The sequence below is a fragment of the Chiloscyllium plagiosum genome, unplaced genomic scaffold (genome assembly GCF_037043375.1).
Source record: "Chiloscyllium plagiosum isolate Xiang-an unplaced genomic scaffold, Cpla_swu_hap1 HiC_scaffold_42, whole genome shotgun sequence".
Taxonomy (NCBI): domain Eukaryota; kingdom Metazoa; phylum Chordata; class Chondrichthyes; order Orectolobiformes; family Hemiscylliidae; genus Chiloscyllium; species Chiloscyllium plagiosum.
In genome coordinates, this window is record NW_028270180.1 from 8,739,740 (window position 1) to 8,756,046 (window position 16,307).

The following is a 16,307-nucleotide window of genomic DNA, read 5'->3' on the forward strand; positions in this document are numbered from 1 at the left end:
ATTTCCCTATTTCCTTTCTTGAAAAATGCAATTCCTCAGGTACGACTCCAGTGGAGAGCGAGGATGAAAAGATCTTCGCAAGTGGCTTAGCAATTGCATTTCTCATTTCCCAAAGCAGCCGAGGACAAATCTGGTTCGGGCCTGGCGACTTGTCAATCTTAATGTTTAACAAAATTTTCAGCACATCAGCTTCCTCTATCTCTATCCATTTCAGCATGCACACCTGCTCTTCAAAGGTTTCATTCACTACAAAGTTCGTTTCTTTCATAAAGACAGAAGCAAAAAACTCATTTAGGGCTTCCCCTACCTCCTCAGACTCCACACACAAATTCCCTATGCTATCCCTGATCGGCCCTACTCTTTCTTTGACTATTCTCTTATTCCTCACGTAAGTGTAAAATGCCTTTGTGTTCTCCCTAATCCGTTCTGCCAAGCCTTTCTCGTGCCCCCTCCTGGCTCTCCTCAGACCATTTTTAAGCTCCTTCCTCTCCTGCCTGTAATCCTGTAGAGCTGAGCTTGACCCTAGCTTCCTCCACCTTCCTCCACCCTACTTTTTTCCTTTTGACGAGAAGCTCCACCGCTCTCTTCATCCAAGGTTCCTTTCGGAGCGTTGCTCCTTCATCAGGTGGAATCTAATCTAATCTACAAAGACGTGCAGGTTAGGTGGATTGCCCATAGTGTTTGGGGGTGTGTAGGCTGGGTGTGTTAGCCACAGGAAATGCAGGGATGGGTTGGGGTGCTTTTCAGAAGGTCAGTGTGGACCCATTGGGCCAAATGGCCTCTTTCCACACTGTAGGGATTCTATGATTTGATATCTTTTGATGACATGACTGTATTATTCTTTGTTATAAATCAATTGACAATTAAAGTATTGAGTCAACTCATAAAATTCAAAGGTTAAATATATGAATGGTACTTTCAGAAATGCACTAAGTGCTTCACGGAAGTATTTTTTAAAAAAAACCTTTCCTTGTAAATATCAGTCATTGACCTCTGTGTTCTTGAAAAAAGTCGGAAAGAATAAAACTGAACAGGATAACTCCTGTACTGAAAACAAAAACTGCTGGAAATAACTGGGTCAGGCAGCAGCCGTGGAGAGAGAGTAAGCCAACATTTCGAGTCGCGATGACTCTTCATCAGAGTTGTTGTGAAGTGTGAAGGGGCAGTAGTTATGCAATGGTGAGGGGGAATAGAGTGCTGAGGTAGAACGTGTATTGATCATTCAGATTAAGTGATCAGAACGTGATAATGGTAGAACAATGGTGTGTCTACCTGCCAGACAGGAAAGAACAGACTGGAATGTTGAGGGGAGAGGGGACTCAGTGACAGAGAATGTAACAAGGAAAGCTAAAAGAAAGGGAAGAAACGGTTTCACAATCTGAAGGTGTTGGACTCAGTATTGAGTCCAGAAGGTTGTAACATGCCTGGTCTGAAGATGAAACAGTGCTCCTCCAGTTCTCACTGTGATTTGCTGGAGCATTGCAGCATGCTGAGGGCAGACAAGTGGGCATGTGAGCAGGACGCTGTGTTAATCCTGTGTTCACCTATCCATACCTCACCACCTCATTCTCCCTCTCCTCCATTCACCCAACCCTTTACCTGCAGTTCCCCCCACACCCACCCCCAGTCCTGAAGAAGGGTTACACCTGAAACATTAACTTCTCCACCTCCTGATGCTGCCTGGCTTGCTGTGTTCTTCCAGCCTCCTACCATGTTAAAATTACTGGCTTCAGGAATATCAGGATTTTACTTACACATGGATCGGAGGAGTTCCTGTTCTCGTGGCTGCACTGTTTCTGCTTGTTTCACCCAAATCCAGAGCCTCACACACCCCAGGATTACTACGGCTGCGAAAATTACAACAGGAGTTCAAGATTGGGCGTCATGCTACTCATGTGATGTGACAGCCCAGTGCCCTGTGCAATAACTTATCCACAGGAGCAGTGGATAAGTTATTGCAGCCATATCTTGGGTGGCATGGTGGCTCAGTGGTTAGCACTGCTGCCTCACAGCACCAGGGACCCGGGTTTGAACTCATCCCTGGTCAGCTGTCTGTGTGGAGTTTGCACATTCACCCTGTGTCTGCATGGGTTTCCTCCGGGTGCTCTGGTTTCCTCCCACTGTGCAAGGGTGTGTAGGTTAGTGTGGATTGTCAATGCTAAATTCTCCTTACTCCCAGTCAGGAAACAGAACTGGCGAGGTGTCCCCTTAGCCTGGTGTAGTGGCTTCCTGGTCTGGCATGATGGCCTTCTGGTGGTACGTGGCAATCTCCCAGCCTGGCATGGCCTCAGCATGGACTTCCGGTCTCGAGGTGGTGCTAGAGCAAACTTCCAGCCTCGTGAGCCTTGAGGAGAAGTGAATGGTTAGGGTCTGAGTTGCAATGCCTGGAAATGATTCAACTGAGGCATTCAAGGTGATGTTGGTGAATTATTTAAATGGGAGCAATGTGTAGGCGTATGGGGAAAAGGCAGGAGATTGGCATGTCATGGTCCACGTGCTCAGAGTGCCAGTGAGGATACACTGGGCCGAATGGCCTTCTTTTCACCGTAACAGGTCTGTGATTCCTTTGTAAAAGTGGTAGCTGTTTCTGTGCTGCTAGTATTAACCTCACTACCATAGGGCGCATGTTGCCTCCATGATAAAATCATATCCGTAAGAAGGTTAGGTCAGATATTGGATGCCTGGTGCTGCAAAAGGTGAACTTGTTGAAGTGCTACAAAGTGACAGGAGGTGGCAGTGTCTTAAACAATTAAAAGAACATTTTTGTGATAAGGATTCATTGAGAAAAAAACAATGAAATTATTAATGGCCAGGAATTTGCTCAAAGCTCCACTGATGTAACTCCTGTACAAATGCGACAGAAACTGCAGACATATATTCCTGGTGTGGAGGGAGGGACAGCTCAAGAAGTTCTCAATCTGTGTGATCGGCAGACACTGCCCTAGTAACAGACTCAGAGCTTTTAGATACAGATTTTATTCATTCTGCAGAATTATTGCAATTTGTTTAGATTTATGAATTGCTTGAATTAGAAATACAGTGAGTGTTTTTAACAAAGCAACTGAAGGAGGAAGTATTTTTCTTTAATTTGAAATGTTCCTGTGCTGATGTCTGTACTCAGTGTTTGGAGGTCAGGAGATGAAGAAGGATGGGATGGGTGTGTGGTTTCTGAGCTGCACAGTTTACAGGGAACATTGAGCGTGACATCATCCTGTGTGAGTTTATCAGCTTTCTCTTTTGCAAGTTCCTTCAGTCTTGTACAATCCGAGCTTTCGTTTGTTTGTACTTGCTTAAAGGAGTAATTAGGTGTTCCCAATTGCATCATATTTAATCCTCTTACTTAACTAAGATCATATTTTATTGCCTGTTTTAGAACAGATTTCTAAATAATTGTGACTTCATTGCAACTATGTCTCACGAATTCAGTTTCCTTGTGAGCTCTGCCCACATCTTACAAAATTTTAACTTTTTTAAAACTGTGGTTCACATTCCACTAAGCTTTAATCCCTTTCTGTCCTAGTAACCTCCTTCAGCCCCAAGATATACCAGCATATCTGTTCTCCAATTCTAACCTCTGATGTGTCCTGAAATGCTTCCCTCTACTTCACTGTTCCTCCATCTCTCTCTCTCTCTCCATGACTGTCCCTCCAACTGTGTATCTCTCTGTCTCCATCTGCTTCTCTCTCCCACCATCTCTGGACAGGCTGGGACATTTTTCACTGGGGCGGTTTTCACTAGGAGGTTAAGAGGTGAACTTCTAGAGGTTTATAAAATCTCGAAGGGTATAGCCCATGGTTTCCCTGGGGTGAGGGATTTCAGCATTAGGGGACATATTTTTAAAATGAGAGGAGAAATATTTAAAACAGGCATTGGAGCAATTTTTTTACACAGAGACCAGTTCGTGTATGGAATGAACTTTCAGAGGAAGTATTGGATGTGGGTACAGTCACAAACTTTAAAAGACATTTGGATAGGTACATGAATAAGAAGGTACATGAATGGAGGGATTTGGGCCAGGAGCAGGCAGGTGGGACTAGTTTAATTTGGGATTATGTTCGGCATGGGCTGGTTGGAACGAATTGTCAGTTTCCGTGCTTGTATGACTCAATGACTATAACTCTCTCTCCCTTAAACTCTTTCACATTTGCTCTCTTTCCTGTCTTTCTCTTCCCTCCACCTCGTTTTCTCTATGTCTCTCCAACTCTCTGTCTCAAGCATCATCTTTCTCCCTCTATCTCTTTCTCATCTCCCTTTCCCCCCATATCGCAGCCCACCCTAACTCTCTCTCTCTCATCTCCCTCTCCCCCCTCATATCTCTGCCCACCCCATCTCTCTCTCTCATCTCCCTCACCCCCACATATCTCTGCCCACTCCATCTCTCTCTCTCACATCTTCCTCTCCCCTCCATATCTCTGCCCACCCTATCTCTCTCACATCTCCCTCTAGCTCCATATCTCTGCCCACCCCATCTCTCTCTCATCTCCCTCTCCCCCATATTTCTGCCCACCCCATCTCTCTCTCCCCTCAGTGGGCGGCACAGTGGCACAGTGGTTAGCACTGCTGCCTCACAGCGCCAGAGACCTGAGTTCAATTCCCGCCTCAGGCTGTGTGGAGTTTGCACATTTTCCCCGTGTCTGCTTGGGTTTCCTCCGGATGCTCCGGTTTCCTCCCACAGTCCAAAAAAAATGTGCAGGTTAGGTGAATTGGCCATGCTAAATTGCCCGTAGTGTTAGGTGTAGGGGAATGGGTGTGGGTGGGTTGCGCTTTGGCAGGTTGGTGTGGACTTGTAGGGCCGAAGGGCCTGTTTCCACACTGTAGGTAATCTAATCTAATCCTCAAAACCTGATCTCTTTGAACTCAATGTTGCTCGGTGCCAAATTTTGTTCAATAGGGTCCTATTAGGTGCTTCGGAATGTGTTTGTATTATCAGCTTTGGTGTGAATGCAAGTTATTTTTTTCAAATGTTATTCAGCTAGGTACACAAAATATGAAGTATGGTTAAGCATTGCACAGTTTTGGTCTGCTTCCTTCCGAAAGAATATAATAGCTGTCCAAAGAAGGTCCATTTGTCTGATTCTGAGGATAAAGTGGTTATCTTATGAGGAAATGTCAGATAGGTTGGGCCCATATCCATTGGCATTTTGAAGAATGAGAGGCGATCATATCGAAATTAGTAAGCTCCTGAGGGAACCTGACAGGGTAGTGGCTGACAGGGTGTTTCTCTTGTGGATGTGTCAGAACTGCGGGCATGGTTTAAAAATTAATGCTTTCTCATTTAAGTCAGAGATGAAGAGAAAATATATCTCTGAGGATCATTAGTTTTTGGCATTCTCTTCCTCAGAGAGCTGTGGAGGCTGTCACTGAACATATTCAGAAAAGCCCTACAGGGCGGGAGCAGGCCATTGAGTCCACACCAACCCTTTGGAGAGCATCCCACCCATACCCACCCTACCCCGGCATTCCCTCTGGCTAGTCCACCCAGCCTGCCCAACACTGGACACCATAGGCAGTGCAATGTGGCCAATCCACCTTAACCTGCACATCTTTGGATTGTGGGAGGAAACTGGAGCACCTGGAGGAAACCCATGTCGGTACAGGGAGAATGTGCAAACTCGAGGGTGGAATTGAACCTGGGTCCCTGGCGCTGTGAGGCAGCAGTGCTAATCACTGGGCCACCAGGCCACCGTGAGGCTATCCAAGGCTGTATCAAGTCCATTTTCAATCAACCAGACTTTTGAAGAGTTTTTGAGGCATCAAATCTGAAAATATAGTTGGGGCCGCAATTAGACCAACCGTGTTCTTATTCATTGTCAGAACAGGCCTGAGGGGTTGAATGGCCTGCTTTTAATTTGTTGTGTTCCCTCTGTGTTCTCCATATCAGGTATCCCATGGCGATTGCTATGTTGGCTTCAAAGAAGGTGGACGTGAAACCTCTGATCACACATCGTTTCTCACTGGACCAGGCCATTGAGGCATTTGAGACCACAAGGAAACGGCTAGGAATTAAAGTGATGCTGAAATGTGACTAAGGGGAAGACTCCTTTTACAGGTTCCTCAGCATGTGAGCCTGGGCTCATTAACTCTCATGGCCTGCAGCAAACTCTGGGGCGATGTGTTAACAATTGAAAGGGGGTTTTGTCGATAATCATGGAGGCTTTGTAATTAAATTGGCACTTTTAAAATGTTTCCTTTGATTAAAGCTGTATTCTCCATTTTCTTCCTGTTTCCACCTGGACTCCAACTTTAACTTCAGTCTCCCCTTGAGTCTTGTTTTTGGGTTCCAGTGAACATTTTGATACGATCAATAATGAGATTTATAAAATAAACAGAATCAGTTCAAAGGAAGAAACTTGTATTTGTACAACGACTTCTGTGACCTCAGGATAGCTCAAATTAGCTGTGAAGCTAATTAATCATCTGCCATTTGCCTATCGCTTTCCCGTCTCTAATGTGCGTGACCTAATTGCAGTGCAAACAACGTGATTGAAACAGAGAATGTCAATGCCCCTGTGGATTGGCAGAGTAAGTCATTCGTAAGCATCCCTCTTACGCAAGGTTTCTCCCCTTCCCCCTTGCCCTCCCCCTGCATCCCCAGCACCTCCAAGACCTGCATTCAAATGCAGCTGAACCATCCTGAGATGATTCTTGAAGAATAAAGACATAGGCGACATTGCAATAAAGTAAACAAAAGGACACAGAGCATACATACCAGCATGGACCAGTTGGGCCAAATGGCCTGTTGACCTGTTGCTTTACATTTTGTGTATTAAAAGACCACGACTCTCTTTTTAACTGCACCTCCAGAGCTTGGTCATTTTGCTTCCATTACTTGGGCCCTTAGTTAGACCGTACCTGGATGGTGTGTGTAATTTTGGCCTCCTTATCTCAGAAAGAATCGAGTTCAACAATTTTAGGGCTTGAAGCACCTTCTCCCATATTCTTACCCCAACCCCTACACACCAGACCTTGTTATCAATGGCCTGCTATTACACACAACCAATTGTTAGCCACAATTGTGCCCATTAGCAGCTATTCATTCTCCAAGGTTGATCGTTATTGTCTCTCTTTGGGCTCTATCTCCACCTACTGTTTACTCCCTATCCCCTCCCTTCACCCTATCTTCTACAGAAAGGACAACCTTTTCCTAATGACCATCAGTTCTGATGTGGAGGAGCCGGTGTTGGACTGGGTTGGACAAGGTTATAAACCACACAATACCAGGATGAAGGAGCAGCGCTCCGAAAACTAGTTGGACTATAACCTGGTGTTGTGTGATTTATAACTTTGACCATCAGCTCTGAGGAAAGGTCACTGGACCCGAAACATTAAATCTGACTTCTCTCCACAGATGCTGCCTGACCTGTTGAGCTTTTCCAGTAATTTGTTTTTGTCTCAGAAAACATGTTATTGCCAGAGAAAGAGAGTGTAACAAAGGTTCATGGGATAGTGGAACTATGAAGAGAGATTAGGCAAATTGGGTGTGTATTCTCTCGCATTTTGAAGAATGACAGATGATCTCATTGAACCTTGCACAACACTTTAAAAATGTGTAGACTTTTGGTTAGATATTTCCCCTTGGTTGGGGAATCTAGAACCAGAGAGGACAATTTAAATATAAGGGGAATCCCACTTGGATCCAAGTTGAGGAGAATTTGTTTTTACTCAGAGGGTTATGAACCTTTGGAATTCTCTACCACTGATGGCTTTGGGGGCTCAGTCTTTGAGTATGTATAAGGAAGAGATTGATAAGAGCAGGAGGTTTAGAAACAATTGGAGGAAAATGTATTTTACCCAAACATTAGTGGGAATGTGGAATGCAGTGCCTGGGAGGGTGGTTGTGGCGGGAATCCTCACAGCCTTTCAAAAGTATATGGATGAGCACTTGGAATGGACCATTCTCTAGGCCAAGTGCTGGAAAGTGGGATTCATGTAGATATGTCAGTGCAGACTTGATGGGTTAAAAGGCCTCCTCTCTGCTGCATGACTCAAAGAACATGACTCCAAGGTGTTGGATATAGTTCTTAGGGCTAAAGGGATCAAGTTTACAGGGAGGGAGTGGGGGATAAGCATGGAGGAGGTGATGACCTAGTGGTATTACTGCTAGACTATTAATCCAGAGGATCAGGTCAAGTTCTGGGACTCGGGATCAAATTCTGCATGGTAAACGATGGAAAAAACTGGAATTAAGAGTCAAATAACGACTATGAAATAGCTCTTCATTGTCAGGAAGAACCTAATGTCTTTGTAGGAAGGAAATGGCTGTCCTTACCTGATCTGGCCTGCATGTGACTCTAAACCCACAGATCAACTCTTAATTACTGTCTGGGCAGTAAGGAATGAGCAATAAATGCTGGCCTCGCCAATGCTGCCCATATCCAGTGAACAACAAGAGGTACTGATTTGCATGATCAGCTGTGACCATACTGAATGGTAGAGCAGGGCTGCTCCTGTATACTCCTGCTCCTGTATTCCCACTGTAGATTTTTGATTGTCAATTGTGTAGAGGGTTGAGTAAAAGGCATTGAAGTACTCAATCAGCTATTGTCATGTTAAATGATGGGGCAGGCAAGACAGTCTGAATGAGTCCACTCTTCCCAAGTACCTCGTTGTCTTGGTAATTTTGCAATAATTCTGATTCATTTGATTCCAGTGTACTTGCAAAGGAAACATTCACGAAAACTGAAGTCACTGAGAGCAGGAACACAAGTTGTCCTCACCTGAATCAATATGGTCTAGCAATCAATCAGCAAAATGTTGACATTATTAGAAGCATGCACATATATTTGAAATAGATTACAATCAACAGGAAGCAAACACAATTGAGCCCTGACGTGGTTTCCTAAAATGTTAACAACCTGACTAATCTACAGCAAATAGCTGTCTTTAGTTATTATGAATTATGGTGGTGGAGAGTAGAATTATGCACTGTGTATAGATTCACTGATAAATCCAATGGGGAAATTCAGTCAAGGCCGAAAAGTGATTGGAAGGGAGAACATTCTATCACTTGGAGCAGCTGAGGCTGGAGGGCATAGATATCTTTAAGGGGAAGATAGATTAAAAATGTGAGGGCAAAGTTAATACAGGTTATGTTGATAGAGTGAAGTAAAGAAGCATTGTAAGATTTTCTCAAGGATGAGGGATTTTAAGACTGGGAGTACATTTTAAAGGTGGGAAGAGCAAATGTTTTACACAGAGGGTGGTTCGTGTGTGGAATGAACTTCCCGAGGAAGTGGTGAATGTGGGCACAGTTACAATGTTTAAAAGATATTTGGATAAGTACAAGAGTAGGAAAGGTTTAGAAGGATATGGGCCAGGAGCAGGTAGGTGGGACTACTTTAGTTTGGGACAACATTCGGCATGGACTCGTTGGACCAAGGGGTCTGTTTCCATGCTTTATGTCTCCATGAGTAGAACCATCGGCAAGCACCAGTTGGTTTGGCATTCTGTTCGTGTATTATAAACAATGGCGTCCCTTTTATCTACAAAATCCACACACAATGTGCAGATGTACCAAATGTCTTTTGTTGGTCTTGATTGAGAGGCTAAAATGAACAATACATGTTTGGTAGTCTTCCGCTATTAATAGCCCAAGCGTCCAATCTGTTACAGCACATCTTACAACTGGGAAAAGATGAAATACATACTTTAATTTAAAATACAATGCCAAAGATTGCAGATATTTTCTAAATGAACTGTTCAGACATGTTTCTGGAGTGGGGTACTTGAAGCCAGGCCTACTGGTTCAGAGGTAGGGACACTACCACTAAATCACAAGAGCTCTTATGTCAAAGAAAATGCCAACTCCCTGGGTCTGATTGCACTTTCATGTAAAAACAGGGAAAAACATTCTATTTTGGAGGGCCACTTTCCAGAATAGGCAGTCACATTGATCCTTAGATGATTCTGAAGTGTAAAAAAGCTGCATTTGAAACAGTACTGACCCAGTGCATTAAAATTCCGATTTGTAGAGTTACGTAACTCATACCACAGGACAGTGAGGCTGAAGTGCTGAGGCAGGACAGTACACTGAACATGGAGCTAAGCGATTGCACAAGAAGATTAAAGATCCGCGATGGCATGTTGCAAATGGGACAATTTAATTGCCATTAAGCACAATTAAGCAATTTATAAGAGATGGAACCACTATGAGCTTTGTCAATATTGAAGAGCTGAAAATATACTTAATAACGTTTTGGAGATTCCCTTGTTGAAGTTGGCCTCATCGGAACATACAAGACAGAGTCAGAGGAACTGGGAGAATGGAATGCAGTCTTTACAAAAAGCAGTGTGCGAGGATGTATAGTCCAGGTAGCTGTGGGAGTTGGTGGGTTTATAGTGGATATTAGCGGCCAGCTTTACCCAGAAATGGAAACAGATGTCGAGGAAGGGAAGGGAGGAGTCAGAGGTAGACCAGGTGAAAGTGAGGGCAAGGTGGAAATTGGCCACGAAATGGATGAACCTTTCCAATTCCAGACGAGAGACCTTGAAACAGTCCATCAGAAAGAAAATCTCGACTTTCAAATGTCTAGGGAATCTGCAATTGTTTACATTTTTTGAAAAGTATTTTGAAGAGTTTCTATTGCGATCAATTGCAATTTCCTTGAATAATAAGAAATACTGAGTCAAGTGACCCTCAACCTGGAGATGGTACACCTTGAATGAAGTCAACACAGAATCCGTGTAGTGAGACACAAAGCAGAGTCACAACCAAGAGAGGTGGAGGGAGAGGATGATCAGCACACTAATGTAGAGGCAGCAGCCAGAGACATAACAGGAGAACAGTATTCACATGAGGAAAAGCTAGTAAAGTTCTCTATGAAGAGGTCAGTTTGCTGTTTCACAATGAAAAGAAAATAAGATTCCAGTAGCTTTTGGGCGTTGAGACCAAGGCGATTATCAAGGGACCTTGGATGGAAAATAATTGCCAGTGAAGACAACTCAAGGTCATTACTAATTGAGGAAATGAGAGATCCTGCATATTGCAGAATGGATTTATCAAAGTTAGAAGTGAATTGGGTGTCATATGTCAATAGGAAGTGATTTGGGTGGTTGTAATTGCATAACAGATATCTGTGTTGCATGCAGTTGTTAAAATGAAATGTACCTTTTTATCTGAAGAATCATTCACCTATTAATTCTTGTTTTGCTTGTGTTGGTTCTAGTATTTCTTAAAACAGATGTTGCAACATATGAAATCTACTTTGGAATGTTTTCATTTGAGAATTGTTTCTTAAACTTGTTTTATGGACACTGTAACTAATTTGCCAAACGAATCAGCTGTCCATTTTTTTAATGTACTTATCAAGCGCTTTGGTTTTGAATTATTTAATTCTGCCACTGGAGTACCAGACAAAGATAAATTTGTGTGTTAAGCATTCACAAAGTAATTTCTTGACTACAGCGATCTTTAAAGAATAGACCTTTTATAAAATCATGGGGGACATAGTCAAGGTGAATAGCAAGGTGTTTTCCCCTGGGTAGGGGAGTTCAAAATTAGAGGGCATAGGTTTAGGGTGAGAGGAGAAAGATTTAAAAGGGACTTGAGGTGCAAGTTGTTAAGCGGAAGAAGGAGGCTTATGTGTTGATGAGACAAGATGGTTCAGATGAGCCGATGGAGAGTTACAGATCAGCTCGGAAGGATTTAAAGAAAGAGTTAAGAAGAGCAAAGAGAGGACACGAGCAGTCTTTAGCAAGTAGAATAAAGGAGAACCATAAAGCTTTCTATAGGTATGTGAGGAATAGGAATAGGGTTAGTCAAAGACAGAAGTGGGAAGTTGAGTGTGGATCCTGTAGAAATCGGAGAGGTACTAAACAAACATTTCTCATCGGTTTTCACTCAGGAAAAGGAGAATATTGTAAAGGAGAAGAATGAGATATGAAATACTAGACTAGAAAGGATCGAGATTAGTTACGAAGAGATGTTATCAATTCTAGAAGGAGTGAAATTAGATAAGTCCCCTGGGCTGGATGGGATTTATCCAAGGATTCTCTGGGAAGCTAGGGAGGAGATAGCAGAGCCTTTGGCTTTGATATTTGAGTCGTCATTGTCTACAGGTTTGGTACCAGAGTACTGGAGGATTGCAAATGTTGTACCCTCATTCAAGAATGGCAGTAGAGATGATTATAGACCAGGTAATTATAGACCAGTGAGCCTTACGTTTGTTGTAGGAAAGGTTTTAGAAAGGATAATAAGAGATAAGATTTATAATCATCTAGCAAGCAACAATTTGGTTTCAGATAGTCAACATGGTTTCGTCAAGGGCAGGTCGTGTCTCACAAACCTCATTGAGTTTTTTGAGAAGGTGACCACGCATATAGATGAGGGTAGAGTAGTTGACGTGGTATACATGGACTTCAGTAAAGCCTTTGATAAGGTTCTTCATGGTAAGCTGTTGAAGAAAATGCAGAGTCATGGGATGGAGGGTAATTTAGCAGTTTGGATTAGAAACTGGCTTTCTGAAAGAAGGCAGCGAGTGGTGGTTGATGGAAAATATTCAGTCTGGAGTCCAGTTACTAGTGGTGTGCCATAAGGATCTGTTTTGGGACCACAGCTGTTTGTCATTTTTATAAATGACTTCGAGAGCAGGCATAGGTGGATGGATTAGTAAATTTGCAGACGACACTAAAGTCAGTGGAGTAGTGGACAATGTGGAAGAATGTTGCAAGTTGCAGGGGAAGTTGGATTATCTGCAGAATTGGGCTGAGAGTTGGCAAATGGAGTTCAATGCAGATAAATGTGAGGTGATTCACTTTGGGAAAAATAACAGGAAGGCAGAGTACTGGGCCAATGGAAAGATTGTTCGTAGTTTGGATGTGCAGAGGGATCTTGAAGTCCATGATATAGATCCCTGAAAGTTGCCACCCCAGTTGATAGTACTGTTATGAAGGCAGACGGTGTGTTAGGTTTCATTGGTAGAGGGATTGCGTTCCGGAGCAGCAATATCATGCTGCAACTATACAAAACGCTGGTGCGGCTGCATTTGAATATTGTGTACAGTTCCGGTCGCCATATTTCAGGAAGGATGTGGAAGAATTGGAAAACATGCAGAGGAGATTTACCAGGTTGTTGTCTGGTCTGGAGGGAAGGTCTTATGAGGAAAGGCTGAGGGATTGGAGTCTGTTCTGTTCTCATTGGAAAGAAGAAGACTAAGAGGGGATTTGATAGAGACATACAAGATGATCAGAGGATTAGATAGGGTAGACAGTGAAAGTCTTTTTCCTAGGATGATGACGTCAGCGTGTATGAGGGGGCATAACTACAAATTGAGGGGTGATAGATTTAAGACAGATGTCAGAGGCAGGTTTTTTATGCAGAGAGTGGTAAGGGCATGGAATGCCCTATCTGCTAATGTAGTCAACTCAGCCACATTAGGGAGAATTAAACAATCCTTAGATAAGAACATGGATGATGATGGGATAGTGTAGGGGGACGAGCTGAGAATAGTTCACAGGTCGGCGCAACATTGAGGGCCGAAGGTCCTGTTCTACGCTGCATTGTTCTATGTTCTATGTTCTACATTCTAACCTTTTCACACAGAGGGTGGTTTGTCTGTGGAATGCACTGCTACAGGAAGTGGGAGATGCAGGTATAGTGACAACGTTTAAAAGACATTTGGACAGCTAAATGAATAGAAAAGGTTTAGAGAGACATGGGACAAATGCAGGCAAATAGGACTAGATTAATTTGGGAAACTTGGTTGGCATGGTCAAGTTGAACTGAAAGGTCTGTTTCTGTGATGTAGGACTCTATCCTCTCAACAACAAGTGTAATATGCAATAACCCAACTTCAACACATTGTCTAATTTTTTTTTTATTCAATGGAGACAACCATCATTAAGTAATTCACGGTTTACATTATTTTATATTATTTACATTTCATTGTCAAAAAACGCATAGTTACACACAGCAAATGTTTCCCTACAATGCCCAATTTCTATTGATAGTATTAATAAATAATCGACTTCTTTTCAATCTAATTAACAAGTCAAAGTACTTCTATTAGCTGTGGGGTTTATGGAAAGGTAATTGAGTGATTTCAGTTTTAAAAGCCTCTCCTACACTAAATCAATATAAATCACTATTGGGAACCTTTGCTGTGAAAGTGATCCTGGCACATTGAAAACGATGCCAGGGTCAGCCGTCTCCCTGCTCAGAAATGTTGGCAAAAGCTTCTCAAAGGAGAGTGTGGCATAGGACCCGGGCAGCATGTGAAAGCGGGCATATACAAGGATAGGGTCGGGTTTGGATGTGTGAGAGGTGCATTGGGCACTGGGTGCCCATCAGCATAACCCCAGGTAGTTCATTACTCTGCAATAAACACGTGATCAGGCCAGCCCGTGGTATTCATTGGTTAGAGACAAAAGTTCTCCAGATGCTGGAATGCAAAGTAGTCAGGCAGGAGGCTGGAAGAACACAGCAAGCCAGGCAGTATCAGGAGGTGCAGAAGTCAATGTTTCGGGTGTAACCCTTCATCAGGCCAACCTTTAATCATTGGCCTTTTTGAGGGGTGTTAGATATTGGGCTGATCCTTTAAAGGGATATACAGTCTGGGAAAAGGAAACGTGGCTCCTAGAAGCCTGGGAGTGCACCACGTTTCCTCTTCCCCCTTGAAGACAGAAAGCCCTCCATGTACCAGATCCACTGCTGATGGGGAAAGGGCGCACAAACATTTAACAGCCTCAGCTCCAGGTATGACCACTTCTCTGAGCATCCTCCCTTTGACTTGAGGGTCACATTGCTAATTGAATTTAACCCTTCTCCATCACTGGTCATCCTCATCCACTGCATGGTCACCCTTGCTCAATCCACAGATGGGGAGCCTGAACATTGCCTACATAGTACATCCTGGCATAGGGGTCATATCCATTCACATCCACCATTATTTGAAATTGTTGAATAGTTTTACAGTCAAATGCCCTTCAGCTGCTAACCCTCCAGGTCTATCCAAGCTTAGGACTGGCACCACTACACACTGGCATGCCTGCACCAATGGCAATACTCCAAGCAACAAAAATGCTCCATGATTTCATCAGGATCATCAAGGTAAGGGCATTCTGCTCCTGGTGTTTGTCCACATCATCACCATTTGCAGCCTCCATACCCCTGCCCCACTTTAAATCCCTCTCCTACAATCATTGTATCACATCCTTCACTATTTTGCTTCCTCCTCCTTGCCCCGGGCAGCTCTCGCTTGCACCATTTCATCTTAAACACTGTGTATCAGTTATCCTAGTGACATGGTTCGGCTCCTAGTTTACTCAGACTCTTCCCACAGTTCAGGATGTCTCTCTCCCTCCACAAAGAGACCTATTGCAATATGGCAGGGGATAAAAAAAAATGCAGATGCTGGAATCCAAGGGGTCCTGACGAAGGGTTATAGACGAAAAGTCGACTCCTGCACCTCCTGATGCTGCCTGACTTGCTGTGTCTCCCACCCTCCTGCTTGTCTACAATGTAATATGGCAGGCAGAGAATTTTCAATCCTGCCATAATGGCAGCATAGCAGGCCATTTCAATGCCTGAAAATTGTACGCATGGAACTGAGTTTCCGAGCCAAAGCCCCTTCAACATTCAACGCTACTACTTTTTAAAAAATTCATTCACAAGACATGGTCCTCACTGGCTAGACCAATAGTTATTACCCATCCCTAATTGCCTCAAACACAGTTAAGACTCACATTGCTGTGGGTCTGGAGTCACATATAGGCCAGAACAGGTAAAGATGGCAGTTTCCTTCCCCAGCGTGAACTAGACATCATCAATGGCTTCATGGTCATTATTAGATTCTTAATTAGAGACGTTTTAATTCAAATGCCACATTGTGGCATAGCAGGATAATACCATTAGGTTGTTGTGGTTCTGTTCGCCGAGCTGGGAATTTGTGTTGCAGACGTTTCGTCCCCTGTCTAGGTGACATCCTCAGTGTTTGGGAGCCTCCTGTCAAGCGCTTCTGTGATGTTTCCTCCGGCATTTATAGTGATTTGTATCTGCCGCTTCCAGTTGTCAGTTCCAGCTGTCTGTTGCAGTGGTCGGTATATTGGGTCCAGGTCGATGTGCTTATTGATTGAATCTGTGGATGAGTGCCATGCCTCTAGGAATTCCCTGGCTGTTCTCTGTTTGGCTTGTCCTATAACACTACTATTATAGGACAAGCCAAACAGAGAACAGCCAGGGAATTCCTAGAGGCATGGCACTCATACATAGATTCAATCAATAAGCACATCGACCTGGACCCAATATACCGACCACTGCAACGGACAGCTGGAAATGACAACCGGAAGCGATAGATTCAAACCACTACAAA

The 16,307-nt window shown here is 43.6% G+C and overlaps 1 protein-coding gene across 1 annotated transcript in view; it reads left to right on the forward strand.

The window, feature by feature from the left end:
• LOC122542497 (sorbitol dehydrogenase-like) overlaps positions 1–6,217 on the forward strand; it is a 48,886-nt gene extending 42,669 nt beyond the window's left edge. Inside the window, exon 9 of the mRNA XM_043680284.2 lies at positions 5,882–6,217. Within this exon, the coding sequence (XP_043536219.2) occupies positions 5,882–6,029 (148 nt within the window). The 3' untranslated portion in view covers positions 6,030–6,217. The remainder of the gene's footprint in view (positions 1–5,881) is intronic.
• The last annotated feature ends 10,090 nt before the right edge of the window (positions 6,218–16,307 follow it).